Source organism: Maylandia zebra, linkage group LG10 (assembly GCF_041146795.1).
Source record: "Maylandia zebra isolate NMK-2024a linkage group LG10, Mzebra_GT3a, whole genome shotgun sequence".
NCBI lineage: Eukaryota > Metazoa > Chordata > Actinopteri > Cichliformes > Cichlidae > Maylandia > Maylandia zebra.
Genome location: NC_135176.1, coordinates 22,768,435 through 22,790,581, shown reverse-complemented (window position 1 = coordinate 22,790,581; position 22,147 = coordinate 22,768,435). Strand labels below are relative to the sequence as shown.

Below are 22,147 nucleotides of genomic sequence, written 5' to 3'. Positions count from 1 at the left end.
TCTTTCTTACGGCCCGAGAAATCTCATAGCCCAACAGTTTCTTAATTCACAGCTGGCTGCTGATGAAAAAATGGAGCTGTAGTAACAGTGTGCTGTTTGTCTTGGTAGCAGTTACTGTTATGCTTTTCTTCATTCACAGATGTCTCTTTTTAAGTGTTGACCGAGCTTCCAAGATTCCACTGAGTCACGCCACTGACAGACATACAGACAATGGCTTTTCACAGTCAGCTAATAGTTTTAACTTGATTTGAAAGCTTATGAATACATAACTGTATTTTGGTGACTCTTCTGTTCTATAACCTCGAGAAGGGCTTGATTGTGTGTGTTCGTGTTTCAGTTTGCGTGTTTCTGTGTATGTTTGTGTGGATTTGTAAATCTGGAGCTGACTCTTGGCAGGAAAAGATGCATATATAATTTAGACACACAAACAGTTATACAGACAGCCATGTAATGCTAAACATGTGTGAAGCTAGTTGCGTTTAACCTTTTGTTGCACAGCAAAATGCCATAATGTTTCTCCTAGTACCTGCATGTTGGTTCTGTTTCTACATGCTGCCATACTTTATGTTTCTTTTCACCATCTCTGCTCTTTCTGTTTGTCCTGTAGTTGGCTGTTCTGAGGGCAGTGCCCAGGGGAATGTACGATGGGCCAGTTTCTGAATTCTCCATGTCCCGTGGCGGTACCCCCTCGGCCTCGGCCCGTACTTCCCCAACCAAACAGCCTGTCAGAAACCTGCACCAGTCTGGATTTAGTCTAGCAGGTAACCCTGCACCATGCGGTGAGACCACTTTTTTAATAGAACAACAATCCCTGTGTTACCCAGTCATTTCTTCCACGTATCTGTCCACATACTGTACGTACAAACATTAGAGGAGCATCCATGGTCATCAGCTAAACCACCCTCATCCTCTTCTATTTTAACTCAGTTACTAATTCATTATATGAAGTCAGATAACAGTCGTGTGATTCTCATCATGTCTTTGCGTTTTGTCAATGATTTATTAAAAGTCCTTGGCTGACTGGAGAGTAACCCAATAATGTCTTATTATCTCGTTTCATGCATTGCAATTTGCACAGTATGGCATGCATTTGCTTGCAGTACATAATGCTCCAAAAAGAGCTGTTTGTTTGTGCATTTCATTAAGGCAGTTGCTTGAATTCTTTTGAGTCTGATTGAAGACTCTATTACCGTATTTCCCGGACTACAAAGCGCACCTGAATATTAGCCGCACAAGCTAAAATCAGGGGAAAATCCTGTTTTGTACATACATTAGCCGCACCTGACTAAAAGCCGCAGGTGTTTCAATATTGACTTATCATATGTAAGAGAATATGCACAAAGCGAATTGTCAGGAAAGAGATGGCTGTTTGGAGACACACCCCTTTTATTAATATTTTGAAAATCAAGTTATGGGTACATATTTGCACATGTGCTGTGCTTCATAAATGAGTAACAAATGTAGTACATAACAATAACCTACAGCACACCAGAAAAATAGATTCGGACTACCTTTTAGGCTCAGGTGCAGTGACACGGCTTTAACAAGAAGAAAAGTCAGTCATTCACCACCATCTTCCTGCGCACTAAAACCACCAAAGTCCTCTTCTCCAGTGTCGGAAACGAACAGGCTCAGGATGGCTTCGTCATCCACTCTCAGCTCCTTTCCTTCGTTGTCACTTTCAAAACCAAAGATAATCCTTATTGTCATTGTCAGTGTCGGAGTCGAACACCCTCTGAAGGGCCGTGGCGGTGTCCTCCTCTTCATCATGCAGCAGTCCAGCCCTTCGAAATCCGTTGGTGATCGTGGATGTTTGCACACTTTTCCACGCTGTCAGAATCCACCGGTAGAGTTGAGCACAACTTGCTTTTCGCAAGTTTATCGCCGCTCGTCATCCACGACTCCCGCTGAACGCATAGCGCTACTTTGAAGTTTGTTTTTCGCGCTACTTGTACGGCACTATGTTGCCTGGCGGACGGACATGTGACCAACATACCACTCTTGAACCCCGATCCTTCCGCCAGGCAACGTAGTGCCGTACAACAGCGGAACAAACAAAACAAATCGTCTTACGATATCACAAAAATCATGGACAATCTATAGAAAAGCCGCACCTGACTAAAAGCCGCAGGGTTCAAAGCTTGTGCAAAAAGTAGCGGCTTATAGCCCGACAATTACGGTAAATTAAATTTCTAACACAGTCAGTAAAAGTTTTCACTTTAATGTTGTTTGATGTAAAGTAAACATGACCCTGGATTAAGCACGCCTTTAATGTTAAAAGCGTTTAAAATATGTGCAAAAGTCTTGATCCACTTTATATAACTTTATATTTTGCTCCCAAGAAGCAAGACAGTTTCGTCATTTTTATTTCAAAGGTCTTTCATAGTTTTCACTCATTTCCAGTCTAGTTCTCGTACCTGACTATTTTCAGAGGAATGTTTATATTAAACCACTTAACGCTGACCTATGACTCATTCAAGCATAAATAAGTCACCTAACTCGAGGGATGAACCTGTGTTGTGTTTGCACATAGCAGATAACTTAACAAACAGACATTTTTAAATTGTATCTGTCAGCAATTTCTTTATACGAATCTATGGATATTGGCAAAGATAACACATGTTGACATTAACATCAACTACAGTAATACAGCCTCTCTAATAGAATTCAAGCCCTCTTAATATTTTAGCAACATGAACTGTTGTAGGCTTTGCAAAGCCAGGATATGTGTTAAGATTTGTGTCTGTTTTTTATATTCTTAATTTAGTTTTTTAGTTTTGCTCCGGGTCCTTTACCTCCTGTAATTCCTCTCTGTCGTTCTCTCTCTCATCCTCTTTTCTGTCTCTCTTAAAATGTGTCCGTTAAATAAAGGCAAAAAGCCAACAAATACATTTAACAAGGTAGCATAAAAGAAAATACTTTGAAAAGATTTTTAGAAAGCTGCAGGAAATGAAGTTTTCACCACATTTGAACCTACGTTTCAAGCTTTAAAAAGTACAGCATTTGCAGTCATCTGGACCTGATTTGTTAAGATACTATAATGTGAGAGCTCACAATAACATTCACGTTTGACATCTGTTAAATTTTGCTGGGCTGCTGAGTGACAGTATGATTGTGCCCATTTGTCAGGGCAGCACTAGATTAGCTTCAAGTAAACAAATGTGAGAAATGCACTTTGTCAAGCTACCAAGCAGTGACGCTTCATACGCGTGTTAAAATCCCAAGCCACTCAGTGTTTGCGCTGTTTTACAATCAAACAGAGCGACCGTAGCTGATTCTGTCCTCCCTGACTGACTAAACGTGTCCATGTGTAGCATTACATCAGTGAGAGCAACTCTGGTTAACCTGGAGAGACCACAGCTGGGTTCACTGTAGTCTTTGGAAGTCGTTACAAATATATGGATCATTTTTAAAAGCTGATAACTCATTTGGATAAACAACTGTACTTAATGAAGTTTGGCATTTACTGTATTAAGCAACCTGTCTTTGCAAGTGTTTGAACTCAGAGATGAAAAAAGACAATGACCTCCACTGGAAAGAATTTCTAAATTTGAGTACATGATTTAAGAGGGGAGTAAGACTGCTCCTACTTTCCCAGGCTTTGAAATATTAACATTAAGTAAGTTTGCTGTATAATTGTATGTGCCTTCGTGTGCATGCTCTCTCACTGAGTCTGATCTGTTATAGTTTTCCTTGTTAGTTGCCTGCAGAGTACATTTGCTTGTCTGGAAGAAGTTGGGAAGGATTGTTTGCTTAGACACAGTGTATCATAGTCTGACATCATTCCACTTTCCATTTATACACGCACTGATCATTAGTTAGACCAGGCAACCTGACTTATCATTTGGAAACACCATTCTTTATGTCAGACTTAAGCATCTTTTGTTAATGTTTCACAGTCCTCGTACAGCAGTAGGTCTACTCACATTTGCATCCCCCTGTCACTTCAGTGATACATACCATATGTCATAGATAATGATGTGTTTCAAGAAGCCCTCTAGTGTTGGGAAAGTAATAACGTGAGTGCATCATGGCAATTATTTGTGTGCCGTGATGACATGAAAGCTGTCCTGTCTGACAGGATTGACAAATGCTGCTACTGGTTTCCAGTGGAGGGCAAAAGGGAGTAAATCCCACCATCAGTTCTCTGATTTATTTAATCTGTCACATGTTTTCACATTACTGTAGTCCCAACATACAAGACTATCTCGGTGGTTTTGTTATGTTACTTTCATCTCAACAAAACGACACAGCATAACCTAATTTGTACAAGGGCAGAGGCGCTCCGACTGCTTTGTATATCTGATCGCGTTACACTCATTTGATATGGTTTAACATTGTTAGAGCTTAAATTCAACCCAGTCACCCTAAGAAATTAATTTAGTTCCATAAAGCCTAACCAATCAGATATGAAGGGGCAAAATATTAGATGATTATATATCTTTGTAACACTTTATGCTAGGGGCTTACTTTTTTTACACCGGAGAACTGATTTGGGGTTCAAATGAGGGGTCTGGTGAGATTTTAATCCTGTTGTGGGATATTTTATTTTTTATTTTAATACAGTAATCATATAACTTTTATACATTCCTGAGACATCACCAATAGCGTAGTATTTCATAGGATTATGACGTTGAGATTAAACAAACATATAATAGGCCAAATGCTCTAGATCTTACATGGTAAAAGAACATTTTACTCATGACTGTATGATAAATATTTACCCTATTACCTATTTTCACAGCTTTAAGAAAAATTGGGGTTTTAAAGTAAACAGTAGACTACACAAAGACATATGTAATTGACACTTTACCATTAATTTCATGAACATGCACTTGAGATTATCAGTGCATAACTAAATTTGTAAATGTATGTTCCTCCCATATCTAAATTGCTTGCCAGTGTTTTCCATGCAAGCACAAGTAATTTATAGGAATTTGATTGGATTTAATTAGAAATCTGTGTTCATTTCTCAGAGAAACCCTGCAGATGTCTTCTTTTTGTACTCTTTGACTCTGCTTTCTGCCCCCACCCCCCAGCCGATATCTTTGGTCTCTTTATCTTGTCCATCTCTCTCTTTGCAGGTCCTCCCACCCCTGATGACATCCCCATCAGGCCTGCTGGAAGGCGCATCGTAGTGCCCCCTGGTGGTCGTTCCAACATCACATCTCTCAGTTAAACAGCAGGACACGCAGAAAGAAAATGACAACAGCCAGAGTGCAGGATTGAAGAGGGGAGGGGGGAGGAGATGCAGAGGACCACGATTATTTCAAAGTTACAAAAACAAACAAAAGAAAAAAGCAAAACACTGAATCCTCATGCCTTACCTGTCACAATGCTACTATGCTCATATGAGAAAAGTATCCCTTTTCCTCTGGAATGTGAACCAGCGTCAAGTATATAGATGGTTGTGTTTTGGGATTTTTTTTTTTTTTTTTTTACTGAAAGTGTGAAATTTCCACCAAATTCACATGACTGATCTAAGTCTCATTACTCATCTATGTGGAATAGTTATCTGGTACTTTGGCAATGTGAAAACATCAGGAAAACTCAGTATAATCACACAAAAACAAAACAAAAAAACAAACCCTGTTCGCAAAGGAAAACGGATACCACATGTCTCAGAATGACGCTATCGTTCGTTCATCCTGTTCGGCTTTCAATGTCACCCCTTTTCAGTAGCCTGCTTGCTCCATAGTCAGCAAAACATAACACTAGATTCCACGGTAGCCATGTATTATCTTGCAGTATGTTTGGTTAGCTCTAGGTGGCATTGTACATATGGTAGATGTGATGTAGCTTTGTGGATGATGTTGTTGCAGCTTGTTTGGGTTTCCTGGACCAAGTTAAAGGTAGTTATCGAATCTGAGGGCAGGAGTGCTGTCGGGCATGGAGCTGCATGGGCCACATTAATATGGGTGACGTGATCCATGATACTGCTGCACTCCTCCTCTTTGCTTTTTGGTGACTACCATCCCCATGATGTACTGTACTGATTATTGATGTTTAAAAAAAAAGGAATATGGACAAATCTGTTTGGGAAAGATTATGTGAAAACAAAAGAATAGAAAGAAGAATTATTAGAAACATTTTTTTTTCCAGATTTTTTTCTTAATCCCAAAAAAACGTTTATATGAGTTTTTTGTTTCCTGCATTCCATCGTCACTAGAAAAAAAGAGCTTTGCGAGAAACCGTCCTTTGCATTTGCTTCTAACTTACTGGCTGTTTCTGCAATCCTGAATCATCTGGAAAAGGATAAAGGGAGGGGAAAAAAGATTATGAAAGGATGATCACACGAATTAAAAATAAATGTAACGGTCCCTTGTAACTACGACTTTAACTGAAGAGCTTTGCAACTGAGGGCAACAAAAAAGACTGATGCAATGAATTGATGAAGTATAACAAACCTGCTTTATGATAACACTTTAGCTCTGGCTTTATTTTTTTCATTCAAGACTAGGACAAGGGGAAGCCCGTCATTCCCTCTGTCATCACAGCATAGCCCTCTAATGCAGCACATTTAACATCAGCACGAATATAACTGAGCCCAGTTCAGTTTACCTAAATACTCTGGATGTGATTGTGTTGGGGGGCGTTTGTGTTTTTTTCATGTCTTTGCTGTTTCTTGATAAGGCAGAGGATTGCAGTGCAGTAAGGTAAGCTTTGTATTCTGTTGTTGGCCCATTGTGGGGGGAGAGGGGAAGACGATTGTGTTTTTTTTAATCTGGCAGGTGGTTTGTTGTATTTATGTTACTTTGACAACCTTTGTTACTGTTTTTATGTTGTTTCTTTTTTACTGTTGTATCGAAACCCAGAGATGGCAGGTCAAAAATACAGTGTGCTTTGGACGTATGATTTGTTTCCAGAATAAACATGAGTTGCAACTTATTGGCTGACTTGTTTTATTTTATAATATTAATTATTTAACATCAAGATGTATGGAAATATTTAATAGACTAGTTTGAGTGTGTAAAGCAGGGAAGGCTTCAAGGCAGTTTTTTTACAACCCTGTTTCCAAAAAAGTTGGCATTTTGCATAAAATGTAAATTTAAAAACAAACAAACAATCGTTTGAAGCAAATATATAATTGAAAATATTACAACAAATGCTCTAGCAGCAAATGAAAGTTGTACGCTACACTATAAAAATGATCTACTTTGATTAACTTTGCTTCTTTCACTTCACATCTGTTTTGCATCCATAATTACTTTTTAATTCTGGATGTTGTTTGGACAAATGTTCTGGCACCATCATGGTATATGCACTTCGCGTGTTAGGTCATTCTTATGTATTTTGTGAAAAGTTGCCATGACTCACTTCCCAATAAATAGTGATTAGAGCCCTGCAGCACTATACCTCTGCATAAACATCTTTATGTGGCCACAGTTTCTGCTTTATTGGCCTGCATATCTCCGGGGATGATCGAAGAACTTCTGACATCTCTACACATGTGCAAGATCTACAGTGCTGTGCTGAAGTAAGTTAGTAGTAGATTAAGATAACCTGAGTAAATACAAAACTTATTTTGAAATCTGATTTTGTTTATTAAGCAAAAAGAGCCTCATCTGCCTCTGTTAGGCTCAGTGTTCATGATTTAGCAAGAATGGTCAGCACTCTAATAATACAGAAGCACTTCCAGGAAGGTTCATGGTTTAAAACATTTATTCTAAGAGCAAAGTTTATTAGTGCCAGATGCCTGTTATCCAGGTTTCTCAGTCAAAGTGTCAGAACTGTGTCTGCTTTTGTCTTAACTATTTGCATGTGTCATGTATTTGCTCATTATGGAAAACTCAGCCTCCTGCAGCTACTGGTATGGAAACATAGCTGTGGCACAGTTTGTGCAGGATTTCAGTATTTCTCTATCCTGAAATCCTAAAAGGTTTTCCACTGCCTTGGAAATGTGAAGCAGCTTATTATGCATTAAACACCTTATTACTGTCAACAATAGAATTAGCATAATCATTGCAGTAAAACTTCAGCAAACATACTGTCAGCGCTGCAGCGAGGAAGGGACTGTAAGAATGACAGTGTGCAGGTCCAGCAGTACAGAAAGGTGTACCACTCACACCTCGAGTGAAATTTAATCATAGTTAAGTCTCAGGATGCCAGGCAATGTTGGCATTTTGTTTAAACAAAGGTTAAGAAAATAACATAATAAAATTACATGTGCTTCCACGACAGAGAAAAAAAGAATGAAATCTGACTACTTTGGCTGGACAAAGTGTCCATAGTCTCTCATAGGTCTTTCATAGCGGGGGCTACATACACATGCCCTCAGTTTTATGGTCCAGCAGTAAAACTTCTGCGAGGTCCCTCTTGGATTGTTAGGTAGTGAGTAAATGTCTCATGACATCACTGTGATGATGGGGAAAAGCAGACGGAGCAATGAGTCTGCAACCGCAATCTAAACAGAAGTGTGCGTGGTGGCTGTAAGTGCACACTGTGATTTGATTTCACATCATTATCAGAATACTCTCCAGAAATTTGTCAAGCATCTTCAGACATGCACAAAAACTGCAAAAACACTTGATGTAAACAAACAACGCTGTAACAGGACGAGTTATGAATATCTCTCCTTCCCTTAACATTTACATTTAACTTACGGAGTTCAGATTGTTTCAGATGAGCCTGTGAGACTCATCCAGTCCTTTCATTTCCCACTTGGTGAAGTAGTGCTGATGCCAGTCATGCAGTAGTAATAAAATAAGGGGTTTGACTGTGTAGTATTATTATTTCCTGTACTTTAAGTGTTATTGGAAATGTATTAATAGTTGAGAGCGTTAATGCGCTCTTATTTGCCTTGGAAAATTATAGATTATAAGTAATAAATCACCATTATTATCAAACACAGTGGACATTTTCTCATTTTTGCACACGCACTAACAAACTGGCAGCGATTCCCTTACCTTCTTGATAAGCAGAGAGATCATCAAGCTGAGGTTTGCTGATTATATCTGTTTGATGCCCAGCAGATTGGGGAAGTATTTATCAGCTGAGAGTCCCATCCCCACCAACTCAGATCAGCCATTTATGTGGAAAGTGCTGCCTCAGCTCTGGTTTCTATGGAGGAGAGATTGGACTGTGCCTTCGAGATAACCTAGGGAAGGGCTGGTCTCAGGTCTCAGGTCTGTATTTGTAGATGCATGTGGGTGAGAGAAGGGACAGGAAATGCTTTGAGTTTGTTTGATACTGACTGCATTAAAGGAATTCCCTGAGACACTTATCCACTGCCAATTTAGCCTAGTGTCGCACTGACAGTAAACAATGGCCACTGAAGCAGGTTTTTCAATATACATTAGCTTGGTTTTGATTTCTCCACATGTGATACCAAAAATGTTTTCAACTTTCTCCTTTTTGCACATTAACCATAGGTTTCCAATCCAAGACTCACTGTACCTGTAGTCAGTTACCACTAGGGGGCAGCATTATCTTTAGACTGGAGCAGAGTAATCTCCGAATCAAACTTCTTTTCTTTTTTTTAATGGAATAAAGCACAAGGACAGTCAGGTTGGTTCAGAAAAAGAAAGTTATTATTTAAGGCACACCTTAACAGTTTGCAACTCCAACACATTTAATTACAATAAACACACAGTGACAACTGAAGGACAACAAAACCGTAAGAGGGGTGAGATTCACATGTGTGGAACAAGTGTATTCTCAGAATAAATTCTTCTTCTTTTTCTTCTAACACATATGTTTTGTTGAGAAATTATATTACCTGGGTCAAGTACCATTTGCCATTGAGTTTTGTTTTGGGGTTGTTGTTTTTCTTTTGGTTTCTGAAGGTGGCAAATGTGCCACATTGAGGCAATAATTCCAACATTTTGATACCCGTATAAGATCAAATTGAAATACTGTTTGCTTGACGTGTATCCAGGATTATTCCATCTACTGAACTATCCCACCTTATAATATACAGACACCTTTTACAGAAACCCACCTTTGAATTTCTAAAATCACATCTATGACAACAACAACGACACCACAAAAGTAATTTGAAAAACATTGCACCTGTCTTCAGTAGAAAAGTGCCAAGAGTCATTCAATTAGAGATTAAACTACATTTTAAATGTAATTACAAGAGATCATAGACTTGAAAGGATTGAGTGATACTGCAGCTAGACAAGCTCAAGGTCAATAGAGTGGCACAGTGGGATTAGTATAAATCACATTGACTTACAGATTGTGAAAAGAGCTCAGGTTTTTAAAACATGCACATATAGCTATGGGAACCAGCTGTGTGCCATATCTATGGTCTAAGGCACCCCTCTGCAAACCTCAGAGGCAGGTGTGGTTTTCGGATATAATATTGAACAAGTCTATGGCAAATCTTACTGAACGAAAGAAGGGTGTTTTCACGCCTTGTATTCATTTGGATGCTGCCAAATTTTATATCAGTGTTGTAGCAGCTGCACAAATGTGTTGATGCAGCGACAGATTGCAAATGGATTCAGTTTTTTATGGGAGCAATTAAGAGCGATTACAAATTTGCAGACTTATCTGGTGGCACATATGCATTTGGTTGTATCCAACACAAAACAGGAAGAACATAAGTAAAAAATACAAAAACAGACATGAGTGCAGACAATAACTGAAAAATGAATGCAGTCTAGGAGTCAGCTTAATTATCATCTAGAAAACCACCCTAAGGAGATAAATATTCACTCACAGCATAAGATCTTTATTTTTTTTTTGTTTCTCTGTGCATAAATGCTACACTTTATGAAGAAGCATGTGCAAAGCGAGGTTCAGTGCAGAACATATAACATCTACCCTCTAGCTTTTTTCTGTTTTCATCGCAGTGAACCTTTTTGTGGAGACCCAGTTTGTCATTTGCAGATTGAAGCAAAGGTTAGTCCAAAATGTCAGCGTTTTGATGAAGATTTCCATCAGGACACACTGATTAAAGTCAGCATGAAACGTAAAAGCTCCATATAAACATCCAAGGTTGAGAGAAAAAGCTAGTTTGGTAGCTGCATTTTAAATACACATCATGACTCATAAGCAAGTCAAGGAAACATATGGGATGCTTTGCTTATATCTGCTGTTGATTGGAACTGGGACTTCAAACCAAATGCTAAAATCCTATCATCTTTGTTAACTGGCAAAGCTATGCAACATGACCACTACCAACATGTACCTGCTGCTCTGATAAAATGAGCCATTCGTGCTCAGTTCTACAATTTAGCTACATAGAATTTTTTCTTAGAGGAACTAGTGTTTGCTGTGTTAAATCAAATATCTTGTTTTATGTTTCAAAGTTGTTCAGTTTTAATGTTTTGCACTCCTATTGTCATGCTCATGTCCCGATATTAAATAGAGCACACTGTACAATGGCGTCATCCTCAGTGTTCTTCAACACCTGCTGCCCATCTGCTATGTTGTCGGTCTAATTCCGTCTTGTTGTCATTTTTTATGTAGCACTGGTGAACCATGTTACACTTACATAACCACCACGGACTAAAAAGTCTCCCATCCAAGCAGCAGCAGCACATATAGCTTTTGGCCATGGTTGACCAGCTGATCAGATGTGGCTTTGTCAGGCAGGGAAGTGACTACCATTTCACCTCAGCAACTGCTCGGAGTAGAGGCTGAGCAGATATTAGAGCACCAGATGGATGTAAGGGAACATTATATGAGTGACACTCTGCTGAGAGCCATTCTTCTTGGTGACAGGAAAAATGCCTCGCTCGGGCATGGCTGCTGCTCCAGGAGTCCATTTCACTCCTGCAGTCCTGGAGTTCTTCGTAATTAATTTTTTGTGAGTGAACAGAGATGCACAAGTGCATACTGTGGCGCATTTGTGTTGTGGATAACAAAGTGGTGCAGGAACACTGAAGGCCAGTTTCGAGTGCCTGTGCTCATAGAATAATATGTGTCTGGGTGCAAATTGCAGATAGATATAAGCCGTGGGCAGGTGCAAGTGATGAGGGAGTAAGCAGGGATCTCGCATCATGAGATCTATCCTGATAAGTAGGCAGCTGGCTCGATATTGTTGTTCTGTCCATCTTCTATTGCCTTGTTCTTCTCACTTGTGGACAATTCAGAGGACTCGGTGTCCGCCACTGCTTTTCTTGACCTGTTGATGAAAGATTTATTTGAGTAGATATAAAGTCAGCCGGTGTCTGTTGCTATATTCTGCAAGAATACTGTAAAAGTTAACAATAACACATCTTTTCATCTTCCATGCAATGACTTAGTAACTAATTGCACTGAAATTGGATCATTTTAGCTTGACATTCAACCTGTAATTGCTAGCCTGGCATTTTATGATTTTTTTTTTAAATGGATACTTAAGAGGGAAACATGTATCAGCTGGTGGTACAGATATTATTCCCTGTGATGACAAAAACATGTAGCTGGTCCTATTTTACAGTAATTGTTCTTTTAAAGCTAAACCTACTGACCTTTTCTCCTACCTTATCAACCAAAATTTTAGCTATTTGTTACCTTAAAATTTGGTCTCCTTGTACACTAGTCTAAAAATTGATGTTTTTACAGGAGCATCAATTTTTAGATTAGCGTCCATAGGAATTAAGAGGGTAGGTAGCAAGCAGACGCTGCTAATCAAATGCACTTGATTAGCTAATCACCAACAAGTGTGAACACCTCTGTAAAAGCAGAGCTTTTAGCAGTTTGGTAGTCACAAAATGTAACACAATGACCTTAAAGAAGGAACTGTTGCTACCCACCAACCTAGGAACCGTTATAAGCCATTTCCACCCAATTTGAAGTCAAGTGAGAAAGGTTATTCACAAGTAAAGAACATTGAAGATTCTCGCCAATCTCAGGCATGGACGTCCCAGCAATTTCACTATAAGATCAGACCACAATACTCAGAAAAATTCCCAAAAAGCCAATAGCTACATGAGAGACTCTACAAGCCTTGGTTAGCATGAAAAGAACAAGAACAAGGTTTGTTCAGAAGTGTTCCCAGTAGGAATCTTATTCTCTCTAAAAACAACACAGCAATTCGATTTAGGTTTGCAAAGCTGCATCGAACAAACAATAATAATGGATTGCATTTATATAGCGCTTTACAATTCCACTATTCATTCACACACTGGTGGAGGCAAGCTACAGTTGTAGCCACAGCTGCCCTGGGACCGACTGACAGAAGCGAGGATGCCATATCGCACCATCAGCCCCAATGGCCATCATCAGTAGGCGGTAGGTGAAGTGTCTTGCCCAAGGACACAACGACCAAAACAGCTGGGGATCGAACCAGCAACTTTCCAGTTACAAGATGAGCTTTCCAACCCGCTGAACAACGGTCGCCCACCCAGACCAAATGGCAAACATATTATGCCAAAAGTCAAGCATGGTGTTGGAGGGATGATGATTTGGATCTGTTTTTCAGCCATTCATTGAATCCACCATGAATGCCACTCTATACATAAACAGTAGAGTCTATATGTAGACATTTTAGAATATAATATGAGGACATATGTCTGATTAAAACTCCAAACTGGGTCATGTGATAGGACAATGATCACAAGAACAGCAGCAAATCTACAAAAGAATGGCTGAAAAGAAAAAAAGTAAGGTGGCACAATGGGCCAAAGTCAAGACCTCGATCCACTTGATAAGTTGTGTCAAGAAATCAAGAGAACTGTGCATAAAAGAATGCCTGCAAACTTTAATGACCTGAAGCAACATTGTAAAGAAGAGTGAGCTTTTCATCTCTAGTTTCTACTCTGAGCCGTGGAGTCGGTTATTCCAGCTGCCTGCTGAGCTTGCACACCTGACTCTCCTCACTCTGTGGCATCTATGAGTTGACTTTTATAGACAACTTCAACTTGTTTTAGGAGCACAGAAAGCTTTACTGGAGGGATGATCTACACCCTAATAGAACCCGTTCACAGGACTGTATACATCATTAAGCATACATTATACTGCCAAAAAGTCCATAAGTAATCTAAGTCATACCTTAAATCCTGTAAAATAACAATGGCACTTTGAAATAATACTAAAATATATTTTCTAAATTAAGCTTTTAGGTTTTTTTCTATTGTTGTCTTTTTCCAGCTTTCCAACTGTTTAATTTGTTATTTGTATGTTGATAATACTACATATCATTTAATTTCATATAATGAATATAGAAGTTCATGAAATAAAGTATAAATATTTACACTTTCAGGTTAAGCTAGCTGAAGACTAAATTACCATTTTATTTTACAGCAAATTGAGTCAAACTAATTTCCTCAAAGCAACAATTTCATAGCCTCTAATATCTGTTTTTATGCCTTTTCTGTGTACTATTGGCTTGGCTTGGGATAATAAGGTTTGATAAATGATTTAGATAGACTGAAATAATCATGAAATTATTTTATGTTCTTGTAGAATATGCCACTGCGTGAGTCAACATTGCACCTGCCTGAACATTTCCTTATGCAAATTATGGTGGTGAATCATATCTCTTATTACTTCCAGAAACTTCTGATATACAGGATATATTCAGTACTGGGCAGCCTTTACCAGTTGTTAATTTTTTTAATACCTTCCTTTATGCTTCCACCAAGCAGCAAGGATTATTCTATTATTCCTGGTTACAGCTAGCATATTTATTAAACCGCATATCCAGCAAACCAAACAATCATTATTATTATTGTTGTTATTATTATTACTAATGATGGTGAAAAGGCATAGTATTTACAGTGTTACCTTCATTTTGAGTCATTGTTTCTCATTTTTCATTTACTGAAAGCTACAGTGCTATTTATTCCATGAGAAGGCAGTATTAGCTGGTGAAGAAAGAATAGGCTCTTACTTTTCTCTGTTGAAGACAATGAAGTCTCTCTGGACATTATCCAAACGCTGCTGCAGCTGCCCATTCTGGGGGAGAGACAAATGTAAAAAAAAATCAGCTGTGACTCATTACTGGCAGTTGTGAAGAAGCAACAATAAAATCACATCCAGCCATTAATCATGGTTATTCTTCTTGTCTTGGTGACTTGGATTTGTAATATGTGCTGGTGCACAGTACAGCGCAAATTGTTTGAATTGTCCAAAAAGTGCCAGTTGAAAAAATTCACCCAACTTATAAGACTGCATGTCTGAACCTGCTTAATGCAGGCCTACTCGGGACATATTTGGCCCACTTAATGATGTTAGACTACTCTAATGCCAAGACAAGGAGACAGGTGCTTTCTCACTTTCCCTAGGAGGCAATGAGGAGAGATCACAGAAATACATCATCATTATCACACTGTATTCATTGTGTGTGGGCACTAAAGAGAGACTAGGAGATACAACACAAGAGAGAAAAATAGAGAAAAACTGAATATGTAATAACCCTAAATTAAGTGTAATAAAGCTGCCCCTGCTTCAAACCTTTATTGAATTTCCTAAACTGTTTAATTTTTAGGGTGTCTTAAGGCCTCATCCTTAGTAAAAAGAATCATACTCAAAGTTGCACATGCATGTATGGGCATGTGGTGCTTCCCCCTCAAGCTCAGTTAGATTGGCCCTCTACACTTCGAAATGGCTTACTTCCTGCCAAAGCTGTCACTCACACAGCCTAGCAGAGAGGTTCTGTACAGGTGCTGTCACAGTAGGGGGGGAGCAACTGGCATCCGAAAGCCATCAACTAATTTAGGGCAGGAAGACAGACTGGAGAGTAGAGAGAGGAGAGGCAAAGCTGGAGGAAAGGAGGAGCAGAAAAAGTTGGGAGTGGATTTTGTGATTTTGCAAGCATGCCTGAGAGAGAGAAGGATAAAACAGCCCTATGATTAGTATACATCTTGACTGCAAGCGAGCCTCTGAGTTTTAGTGAAGGGACACTTTCAGTGCAGTATCAGAAAAGAAAAACAGCAGATTTGCATGAACCCAAAAGATACTGACACAACCACCCAGACAGAGACTGTCAGAACAGGGTGTGCTTTTGTGTGAGCGATACAGACAAAAAAAGGACAAAGAAACAAACAGGCAGACACTCAGAGTGGGGGGACGCAGTGTTACACATTATTTGTCAGGCATGAGTTATAGATCTGATACATAACAGACATGATGAGGCATGAAGAAAGATATTGTTTTCTTTCTAACAGTGTCATAATGATGCTTCACATCTAAGATCTAAAGGCATGACAGGACCCATGAAAAAAAGAAAGAAAAACCTTTGTCCAACATTGTCTGTACTGATATAACCCATGATAGGACATATAGTTTCCGTTCAAGTTGCAGAGGGAGCTTGAACAAAAAACGCACTGCTGTAAAGTCATGGAGCTCCTCCTTAGGGTACCGCCGGTCAGACTTGACTGAATACATTTTTTGTGAGCTTATTTTTTTTATGTCAAAATATATTTCCAGGGCCTGATTCACACTTTTGACTTTTGTGGTACCTCCTGGTCTTTTCCATGTGATCTCCTGTTGTAAAGCTGTGAAGAACATTTATTATTAATTTATTTATAAAATCCAAATTTGACTTAATACATCCACGTCACGCCAATCCACAGGGTGCTGATAATCAGTATTGACCTGTTCAAGAACAGTGACAGCAATAAGAAGTTAAACAACTATAGACATCTATGATGAACCCAGAAGGAACTGTTATGATTGGACAATTTGACATTTACACACTGTTGATCGTCATGTTTCGCTTTTTTCTTTAGCAGCTTCTAAGTATAGGACATCCTCCACTTGTCTAGCCTTGTCTCTGTGCCACATGTTTTCTGTTTTGGGGCCTTTACTTTTTTTGATATATTAGATACCTTTTGTTTTACTTCATATGTTTCATATGTTTCATATGTTGTTTGTTTAATTTAAGACAAAAAAAAATTAAATGAATGAGAGGTAAAACTTGAGGGGGTAGGGACAAATAAGTAAATACTTCAGCCTACTCCTTTTCAAACAAATAATGGAATGATATTTTGTAATGATTGTGAAGGCACATGCTTGAAATGTTTGAAATAAAAATGAACTGAACTGAACTGAACACACTCTGAGCACTTTTAAGCATAGTTCTTATCATTTCTATGCAGACAACATTCAGCTATATATCTCTTTTAAGCCCCAAGACGTTTCTAAGCTACAGACTTTGCAGAGGTACTCAGACTCTACTAAAATTTGTAGGAACAGTCCTTGCTTGTGCCCCTTACAGATTTGTACCTAAGCTCTCGTTTGCCTTTGCAGCATTAGCTACATCTTCTATCAGAAATGTTTCGGTAACTTTTGTTTCAGCTTCTATTTTGGATGCTCACAGCTTGAATCCTGTCCTAGATCTTGCTTTCATCACTTAAAAAATATTGACAAATTGAGTTCCAGTGTGTCAGGCTCTGCACTGGAAATTGTTATTCATGCATTTATTCAATCACGAGGGTTAGAACATCTAACCCTCGATTCAAAAATCGAGGGTTAGATGTAAATTGATTCATTCCTCTGTAACTGTACAATATGGGCAGATGTATAAATTGATGGAGACAAGGAATGAGAAGGTCAGAAAGGAATCTGCCAGAAGAAGGCTCTGGCCTTGCTTTAACCGTTGACATTTCACTACTTCTTCTCTCCTCTTTGTCTCTTCCTTCCTTTCTTTATTTAATGCTTTTAAAAAGACAGTTCAGAAGCTAATTGCTCCAAATGGTAGATTAAACTTTCCATTTAATGAGACAAACCAACAGGGAGTGCTCTGTTGGATGAAAGCCTAACAGGAACATTTCTCAAGGTCCATTGCTAAGGCTGAGGCTGATGTTTGTTGTGACTGGTAATGAGCAATAGTATTAAAATATGTAGATTGCCTGACACATAAATGGCATATCGAATCACAGCCATTTGAGAAGATTGATATGCTGTAATTTGGGAACTGTATGTGACATAATAGTGAAGTTAGTGGTGAATAATGAAATATGGATCGAAGGAATGCTTTAACCATAATTTAAACAGTAAAAATCTTCAGCTCAGATTCAACTGCTGAGTGTAGAAATATCTGCTGTACAAGTAGTACTTCTTAAATTGCATGTGTTTGACTTCTCCTGATGATATTCCCTCAGACCTAAACCAAAGCCAAGTTCTGACTCTGCATTTTTAATCAGTGGCACACACAGAGTTGCTTCCTCAGATGCACATGCAGCTCTCTCTCTATTCCAATGATCCATCAATTTATCTGACATCAGTGCTAATTAACTGGTTTTACACTACTTCTATGAAGCTTTTGTTTACTCAGAACAACCAGACATTCTATTTTTTAAGCTATAATTAAAAGAGAGAGGAAATATTTGAAAGAGATCATTGAAAAAAAATCTGTTCTTCACTTTTTCTTACTTAAAGAAAAAAACTTCATTCAACCACATATAGATTTTGTCACTGTACTATACTTTGTTTCTGTACCCAAAGAACAAAAATTGTTTTCTATCCTGTGAAAACCTTAATGTCAGCCTGAAGACAGCCTTTCCCATCTCTCTGTTTCTCTCCATGGGACTCCGTGATACTGAAACATGGCGCTGATTGCACCTTTTAGTGCCTTATTTCCAACTCACTGCCAATGCCCCACCCAAAAACTGCTGTTTATTTTGAAATTTGCATTGAAAATAATGGATGTACTTTTACTATATTTACAGTTTTAGCAGTAACTTTTTAATCAAGCATTCACTCTCTTTTTAGCCTTATTATTGGTCACTACCAACTACCTGCTATTTACATATTTGATGGCATTTTCATCAAGCTATATCTCATTTTCATTAACTGCTGTTTTGCTGTGTGTGGTAGGTTTTAGCCACTTTTTGAAAATGGATGTAAACAAAAATTATCAACGAGTGGTGAGACTGAACCAAAACCAAAAACATGGTGCAAATGACTTAAGTCGAAAATTCCTCTGAAAATGGTCGGATACAAGGACCGGACTGAAAATGAGTGAAAAAGCATCAATGGAGCACTGCTTCTCAAGACCAATTTAAAAAAAATTGGTCTATTCTTCCAAGGTTTGGTTCCTTGGAAGAATAGATTTGAACAAAATCATAAAATAAAGTAAAACAAGATACAGAGTGAGATTGGAATCAGACATACACAAACTCATAATGGTGTAAATGAATGTTTTAAGTCTGAAAGGGAGTAGGTAGAGATCTTAAACAAAAATCTACAAACTAAATGCCTACATTCTCATTAGCTACAGATACATGCACAGAACAATAATAAAGAACAATAGTAGTATCCAGATGAGCAGAATGAGAAGCCCATTTTCCATTAGTACCCAATTATTACTAATTAGGACTCAGTATGGTTAGCCACGGTTTTCAGAGTTTCCATTAGTTGATAGTATCTGGTACCAGGTACTAAAATGGTACCTACTCCGCTGGGGTTCCAAGCGATCCGAGCAGGTACTAAAATGTGACGTCATCAGACTTCATGCCACCTATTGGCTGGTCAGTGGTGTCACTCGGTGAGTCACGAGAGCATGTCGTTCACGAAAATAAAAACTGCCAATTTTGAAACCCAGCAACAAGGGAAATTGATACCAAAAATCAAAGCCATGGTCCCTGAGTCTGACGAAAAGCCACAGACCAAGCATCAGGTCGACCGAGCAGCAGGACGAACGACCACACACATTAGGTGGTACTCGATCGTAATGGAAAATCAGTCGATCCGAGGTGCGTCATGGTGAGTCGATCCGAGTAGAAACTGATGGAAAAGGGGCTATAATAGTTTTGTTTTTATAGAGTTGTATGAATGTACAGTATACAGCAACAAACAGGTTTTAATTTCCTCTGTGCAGTTATCACACAGCTTTACTCCATTGACTATGATACTGTAGTATTTACTACAAGTTCTTACAGCCAGTTATTAAACATATAGCTTGTGTTTGTCTGCTTGTCTTATTAATGCTTCTTATTGCTCTTTGTTGTAATATGTAAACTGACACACAGACATATAAGGAAATGAGGGATGGCTTAGAACTTTTGCACAATACTGTAGGTGATAATTCTCTGCATGTTCATTTTAACGACTTATTCAACATTAACCCAGTAATCTTCATATAGTCATTTCTCAATATAAAGTTAATCATCATAACCACTGCAGTAAAAACTCTACAACAAGCAAAAATGTTGCACCCAATACAATCACTAGACTATTATGGTAAACGTCAACTTATTGTCACCAGATCAGGCAATTCAAACATACTAGAAACCTCCTGTGATTGCAATATGCTGAGAATCAGATAGAAGATGATTTCACCCATTTCATATTTTAAAACTTTCATGGCATTGTGAAAATAACGTCACCAATGTCACCTATAATAAAACCTAGCCTAGCAAACATAAAATTACAACTTGATGCACACATAGTAACAGCAGCCTGGAGAAACAATGAGAACATACTGAGTAGCAAAAACAGCTCCAGCCCTGAACACATTATACAAATTAATTCTATATGTCAAGTTTCCACTTTATCTCACACATGCAATAAACTTGAATGGCACCTATGATTAGGCGAGGTGTGTGTGTGTGTGTGTCTGCAAGTTTCAGTGTGACAATTAATTTTGTTCTCACAGCAGTCCAATTTTCTGCTGTATATTATCAGTGGTTTAACGGAGCTAATTCCATGCTACATTATGAGAGCAATGAAAGGAAGAGGGAGGCAAAAAGATAAAAGTTCAACCAGAAAAATTGATGAGGAACGGGACACTTTCTGTACAAGAAAATGTTATAGTGACATATAGATATCTTTGTGCTGGGATACAGCGGAAAGGAGAGAAAAGCAAAGGTTGGAAAGGAGAAGAGGAGAGGAGGAACATAAAAAAAAAGAATACAGATGGCTTTAAGGTAATGAGTAAGAGGCTGGAACAGGCATTAGGGTAGTTTTCTTCATGCAATATTGATCTGCTGTGCTTCAGACCCTCTCTCTTACACACACATACACACATATATCAAACACTCACAATCTTTTTTTGTCTGTCTCTTATAAGCATCCATCACAAGTGGCCCCAGTAGCCCTGCGTAAATGGATATGGTAAAGCACTGCACAAACACAAACTGATATTTATAGCCAGTAAAGTGAGTATTCAGCCTGACAGCTAGCACACACTGCAAAATATGATTCCAGAAAAGGATGTTTGGCCACATCATATTGAATAGGCTCCAAACATCAAAAACTGCATGCAAATAGAATCCCTGAATAGATATAAGATGGGAAAACTTGAAATGGGTCTACATGGGAAATAGCAGGAAGACCTGTGCTTTCTGTACACAACATTTATAAAAGAAAAAATCTGTTTGGTATTTGAAAAGCAATTTAAAAGGGAAGACAAATACCCCACTGTTCAGTGACATTATGGCACAAACGTCACAGTGGGCTAAAGTAATGCTTTCCAATCTTTCTCGTGTAATGTGCTCACATAAATGATCACTTCAATCATTCATTCCTTACTTACTATCTAATAAAGTAGGCAGAGTGGGATATTAGCTATTTGCCGATCTTTCTGTATCAGCATTTTTAGCAGCCAATAACTTAAAATAAATAAAGGAAAGGAAAGATGTGAGAAAGATGTGGTTGATTCTGCTCGGATCAATCAGCTGATCTGAGCAGAATCGTGCAGAGTTAACAACTAACTACACATAGAAATATCCATTTCTATGAAAGAGTTATTTATTCCATTGCACTCAGTTACCAAACAACAGTTTATCTATTGTTTTTAGCTAACAATTTTAATTTTACCTGGTTGTTGTAACAGCTAATACATAATCCATACTGTTGGCTAACACCTCAACTGCTAGCCATTCATTTTGGTAAACACATCCCAGATTTTTAATCCCCACATTTGGCTACTAATTTCAAGTACTTATCTATTATGTTTAATTTATTTATTTAATCACCCTATCATCTTATTTTTTCTACATATACGTCCACATCTGCTACTAATCCACACCATTTAGTTAGCTTCTTTACTTCCTTAAAATTGGCTCCAATATCAGTCCTTTAAAACTAAAATGCAGTTTCTGTTTTTACGGCTAATTGTTCCGTGTAACCCAAAGATACCTTTGTTGGGAGTCACTAGCGCTCTAACGTAGCCATCTTACATTTCATTTTGCCTAAATACTACTAGAATGACTCAAAAGTTGCTTCCGTTTAGCCTTCGCTTAGACAGAAGAAACATTTCTTTGAAAGTCTGCTATTATTATTTCTTTAGAACAGGTGACATACTCTCTGACAAAATGGATCA

At 38.3% G+C, this 22,147-nt stretch overlaps 2 protein-coding genes across 5 annotated transcripts in view; one reads left to right on the top strand and one right to left on the bottom strand.

The window, feature by feature from the left end:
• dpysl3 (dihydropyrimidinase like 3) overlaps window positions 1-6,888 on the top strand; it is a 45,498-nt gene extending 38,610 nt beyond the window's left edge. For 2 of the 3 annotated variants that reach the window (XM_076889342.1, XM_014414218.3), the window contains exons 13-14: window positions 608-779; window positions 5,085-6,888. In XM_076889342.1, coding sequence (XP_076745457.1) covers window positions 608-779; window positions 5,085-5,179 — 267 coding nt within the window. In that variant the 3' untranslated portion in view covers window positions 5,180-6,888. The remainder of the gene's footprint in view (window positions 1-607; window positions 780-5,084) is intronic. The other variant, XM_076889343.1, reaches the window with a different exon arrangement.
• Window positions 6,889-9,514: 2,626 nt separating this feature from the next.
• stk32a (serine/threonine kinase 32A) overlaps window positions 9,515-22,147 on the bottom strand; it is a 67,249-nt gene continuing 54,616 nt past the window's right edge. Inside the window, exons 12-13 of one of the 2 annotated variants that reach the window (XM_004561725.3) lie at window positions 14,771-14,835; window positions 9,515-12,079 (exon numbers count right to left, since the gene is read on the bottom strand). In XM_004561725.3, coding sequence (XP_004561782.1) covers window positions 11,962-12,079; window positions 14,771-14,835 — 183 coding nt within the window. In that variant the 3' untranslated portion in view covers window positions 9,515-11,961. Of the gene's footprint in view, window positions 12,080-14,766; window positions 14,836-22,147 lie in introns of those variants that run through there. The other variant, XM_023155525.2, reaches the window with a different exon arrangement.